We start from the raw sequence: 5211 nt of genomic DNA on the forward strand, positions 1-5211 counted from the left end.
GTGTCCCGTAGGAATATCGGGATAAAAAGTTGCCTATATGTTATTCCAGTTGTCCAGCTGTCTACGTAGCAAATTTCAATGCAATCAGTTCAGATGTTTTTGCGTGAAAGAGCAACAAACACACACGCCTCTTCACAAATTTTACATCAAATTACTTACCATGACTCCAAAAACCATCTGAATTCATCATCTTGTGCAAGGATTGTATAACGCCAGTTATTGGAGCCAAAGATGGCCACAGTTTTTCATAAATAGCGAATTCATGCTTTAACAGTTGGCTGAAAAGAGAATATATTTAAAAATATACACTAATATTACATCATCATCATCATCAGCCCATATATGTTCCCACTGCTGGGACACAGGCCTCCTACGAGGGTTCAGACTATAATCCACCACGCTGGCCAAGTGTGGGTTGGCAGATGTCACATGTCGTCGAACTTACGCGGGTAAAACCGCGGGGTGCAGCTAGTATTTGAATACATTCCATTATTAAAAAAAAAAATCTTACCTAAATTTAACATTCCGCAAAAAAGGTTTCACATCAACGCTGCCCGCCACAGATTCGCAAGCGCTCAGCGCGGATACGAACTGCAATTCCTGATTATTGCCATTGTCCTCCGCACTCTTCGCCGCCTTCCCCTTCATATCCACAACCAGACTCATATATTTCTCGCTTTTAAAATCCTGCGAAAACGCCAAACTCAAGAACGCATCCCGCACGCCCGTGTCATACATTTTGTTATCCAATTCGCATATACTTTTATTATAGAGGCCGCGGCTCACGTTCTTAAAATCCGCCCCCTTCGAATTCTCGAATTCCTTTTTCAAATAAACGTCAAACAGCGTTATAGAGAACTCGTAGTTTCCCGCCTTGTGCAACAAGATGGCGCTGTTGTGAACATCCGTTTGCAGCTTGACGTGATATTTGCAAGTATTCACGCAACCAGCTGATTTCAACTCGTCCAATATGGCATATTGTTCGTCTCTGATCGCTTGGAATATCTCCGATTTCGATGCGAACGAATTATCGTTCACGGCTCTATTTATCAAGTTTTTGACGAGAAAGCTCAGGCGCAGGGCGTCGTGTAAGCCAGTTTTCGAACTGCAGTTCTCGCATTTAACCAGCTGGCTGCATCTTTTCGCTTTGCCCATTAAAAACAATACAAAACTCAAACAGCTGGCTTCCATATTCGAAACATTCATTCCGTACGACTCGATCCATAACCGAAGCATCTGGTTTAGAAACGGGTATGTCGCATACATTAGGCTCTTATATCCCAACTTTTCCGTAGTTTCGCAGGAAACTAATAAATTCTTAAACACATTATCAATATCATTCGCTCTTCTATTGAAAATGTACAGAAACGAGTTCAAATAGAACGTTTGTAAGCAATGGAATATGTCAGACCGGTGGCCAAGTAACGCCAAGCATGTCCTTATAATATCTTCAAGTGGGGAATTCTTGAAGTCGATCTTACTCGAGTTCTCCGTTACAACATAGATGCAATCGTTGAATTTCACATACAATTCCGTTAACTGTTTATCGTTGCACTGTTTTATAGCATTCGAGTGTGATGCAATCGCATCAAATATTCTCCTAAAGCTCTCATTCAATTCTGCAGCATCATTAAACACGTGATATAGCTTTTTTGTGATAATCGGTAATAAATTAGAGCAGAAGTCATAAATATCCTTGTATATGATAATCACTTTGGCCAAGTCATCGCTGAATTTGGGCAGTAGTTTCTTTATGGCCAGTTTCGTCTTAAGTCTTTCGATGTAAGCAATTCGATCAGCGAGTATACTCCAATAGGTTTTGTGGTAATCTTTGAGGAGGCTGTCTGCATCGCATTCGAACGGCATGAAGGACAATTTGAGAATGAGTTCTGGAGGTACTGATGCGTTCTGTAAATACAAAATAACATTTGCTTATAAGGAATTTTTTAAAGAATGTAATTGTTTGTGTCTGACTTTAGCAATGATGGCTAGGACGAGAGTGGAAGGCGTCAGTCGTCTCTAGGACAGGTTTATTACTAGTTGAGGCGACCGTCGTGTTTGATTTGTGTTGAATCTTTGTATTTTTGCTAAATAAACGATTTTTATTTATTTATTCATTTTTAAAGAGTGGAAAAAATTTGATCTCGAAGTGGGATTTGAACCCGCGTCATTCATCGTACCGTGGTCACGCCTAACAATGAAATTTCTTCTACTTTTCGGTTTTATGTGCTTAATGGTAACCAGCAGGATTGATAAGGACTTGTGATGGAATTTTAGAATTCTCACAAAGCATTTGAATAAGTATAATACAGAAAAATGCATTAATATGCCAGCAAAATGTTTTGAATTACAATTTTTCGGAAGATTTCATCTCACTGCAATCAGGGACTCCTTGTAATTTCTATGAACTATGTGGGCAAAAACAGGTGGAATACAAAAAGACAATTGAATAGTAGCACAACAAGGAGAAACTATCTTAATTCTTATCTTACGCAAACATTGGTTCAATTTTAAACTATTACGTATTATTAGTAGTATTCGCTTATATCGCGCGACTTGGTAAGGAGTATTTTCTTCACATTAAAAAGTATGGTTTGTTCTTTCACACGTTTAGCTCCATCTTCATATCAAGTTTCATCAAAATCGGTTTGACAATAACAAACTTTCATCCCCTCTTTCAACCCTTTTTTCGCCAGAAAAAGTATCCTATGTCCTTTCCCAAGTTCACTTCTATCGTCATTTCAAGTTTTATCAAAATTGGTTCAGTGGTTTAGGCGTGAAAGCGTAAGAGACAGACAGACAAAGTTACTTTCGCATTTATAACATTAATAGGGATTGGTTTGGGATTGCAGATAAAATGGGAGAATAAAAAAGAGAATCTTAATCTATAGCTCACCTGTCTTACAATATATTTGTGAACATGGTATATACAAGCGAGGTTCTTTACTCGCTCGTCCCCTTGCAACCCTCTGGTCTGTCTCACACACTCTATACTGAGTTTTATAAGTTCTGTGTTGTTTATTCTTTCTCGCCATGATGACACTTTTTCTAGGTTTCTGAAATATAACATTCTATTGATGAGTTTCGATAAACGAATGATGAATTTGACTAGTAGGTGAGAGCCGTAGGTAGGTAGGGTTCATGTACATACTCCAGAGGGCAGACGAGACAATGGTCTCATTGTCTATATAATTTATATTCTAATCACCTCATCTGCTTATAGTCTTGGGACTGATTGCAGATTAAAATTATTTTGCACCCAATAAACTTAAAAAGTAAAATAATTATGATAACTCAGTAATATATATGTGCTTCTAAATCTGATTCTAAGTCAATTACCACATATTTCTTATAAACTGATGTTCTCAAAACAAAGGAGGTTCAAAAGTCTACATATATCTTTGTTTTTTTTACTCAATCACTTTGGTAACTCATTAAAATCGGTTCATCCAGTCGAAAGGTTCTGAAGTATCCATTAATGAAGTCGAATTGCGAACTTCCTCTTCTATTTTGAAATCGGTAAAAGGATATCATTTCATTCATTAAATTGATCTTATCCTACTTAAGAAATAAAATTGAGTAATAGTGTTTACCAAATTTGTGACAGAAGATATAAACTGCATTTTCAATGACGTATGATTATGATTATTTATTTTACCATATTCAAGTTTGTTCGTTCTCTTTGATAGAACCATTACATAAATATATTTATAAATATGTATATTTATAATATACTCAAACTCAAACATTAATTCATTCAACTAGACTTCTTATAGAAGCACTTTTGAATCGTCATAATATTACACAGTTATAATATTTACCGCCGGTTCGGAAGGCAGTTTCCACAGAAAAGAGCCGGAACGAAACTCTGTAGTTGCTCTTTTAAAATAATATCAATTTTACATTTTAATTCTACATAATATGTAACATAAACGTACCTGCATAATATACATAAAACATTCAATGAAAAGGATTGTTTATCTTTTGTGGATAATGCCGTAAGCAAAACACTGAAATCTTTACACGCCGATTCCAAGTTGCAGTAATCGTTTTCAGATCCATGCGCTTTGAGTTTCGTCACAAAATTATTAGCTTCACTAACAGTCATCTTTGAGAACCATTTATCACGCTATCCTCTCGTTATTACTTTAGTTTTACGAAATTTTGTTAAGCACTTTCAAATAGTACGGCCGTTAGATCAACTGTCAAATGTCAATTTTTAAGATTCAAATACGTGCACAGATTACAAAAAAAAAATTAGTCCCTTCATAGGTACCTACATAGGTAGGTTACGTATACTATCTGTGTAATATGCATTCGTACCATTCGTAGTATATAACTGTTGATTTGTTTATATTCCCTACTACCAATCGAAAATTTGTTCACGTTATAATTATAAGCAAATTAATGCTATTAATTAAAACTATAATATTCTCTTTATACAATACCTCCGGCTCAAAGAGTAGTATAATAATACGGGTACTCCGGCTCCACATCAAATACCTTGGAGAGTTCTGGCGGGAATTTGAAAAAGCGCGGTTCACAATTTTGATTTAAATTTTAATTAAATTCAAAAATATAAATTATTTACAAAAAAAGAGTATAAATAGGCAAATTATAAATAAATAAAGCGTATTGACAATAAATATGGATGGAAACGAGGGGGGCGGCGATAATCCGCCCATCTCTAAGAAGAGACCACGACAACCTGAAGATCTTCGAGATGTTTCTGGTACTGGCGGCGGAGGTGGTGAGAGTGACTCCCCTTTTCTACCTTTTCGTAAGCCTAATTATAAAAGGCTTTATCCGGAGAATAATATGAACACAGAATATAAAGTTTTCGTCGAAAGCAAAAACTTACAGGAAAAAATAGGAAATAAAAGTCCCATTTATTTGAATCATATATTTTCTACTATTAAAGGTGTGGTGACACTGAGGCGTATTAGTGCCAACAAAATAGTTGTGGTCTTCAAACAGCACAACACGGCCAATAATTTTCTTAACAACAACAACTTTCTGGATAGATATGATATAAAAGCATATATTCCAGCAGCCCAAATTGAAAAAACCGGTATAATTAGATTTGTACCATCTAATCTGTCGAATAAAGAATTATTTACAAAACTAACTTCTAAATATGAAATTATTGCAGTTCGTAGATTTGTTAAAAAAATAGGTCATGAGTTAATAGGAACACAGACTGTTAGTATC

At 35.8% G+C, this 5211-nt stretch overlaps 2 protein-coding genes across 2 annotated transcripts in view; one reads left to right on the forward strand and one right to left on the reverse strand.

Annotated features, from left to right (window-relative positions):
* The window catches only part of LOC119839008, a 16113-nt gene that overhangs the window by 2604 nt on the left and 8298 nt on the right, over positions 1 to 5211 (forward strand). The window lies entirely within an intron of this gene.
* On the reverse strand, positions 146 to 4177 carry LOC119839056. Its single transcript, XM_038365229.1, has 4 exons — positions 3939 to 4177; positions 2897 to 3056; positions 512 to 1908; positions 146 to 278 (listed from the first exon to the last, which is right to left on the reverse strand). Exons 1-4 carry the CDS (start codon positions 4106 to 4108, stop codon positions 152 to 154), a joined length of 1854 nt encoding a protein of 617 aa, XP_038221157.1. The 5' UTR covers positions 4109 to 4177; the 3' UTR covers positions 146 to 151.

The sequence above is a fragment of the Zerene cesonia genome, unplaced genomic scaffold (genome assembly GCF_012273895.1).
Source record: "Zerene cesonia ecotype Mississippi unplaced genomic scaffold, Zerene_cesonia_1.1 Zces_u007, whole genome shotgun sequence".
NCBI lineage: Eukaryota > Metazoa > Arthropoda > Insecta > Lepidoptera > Pieridae > Zerene > Zerene cesonia.

What these genes read in the sequence shown, in the direction of transcription:
- LOC119839056 (XM_038365229.1), bottom strand. Translation starts at nt 4,108, where the DNA reads ATGACTGTTAGTGAAGCTAATAATTTTGTGACGAAACTCAAAGCGCAT. An exon ending in ACAAATATATTGTAAGACAG is followed by an intron (nt 1,909 to 2,896) that starts GTGAGCTATAGA and finishes TTGTATTTACAG; the next exon opens with AACGCATCAGTACCTCCAGA. An exon ending in TTGCGGAATGTTAAATTTAG is followed by an intron (nt 279 to 511) that starts GTAAGATTTTTT and finishes TTCTCTTTTCAG; the next exon opens with CCAACTGTTAAAGCATGAAT.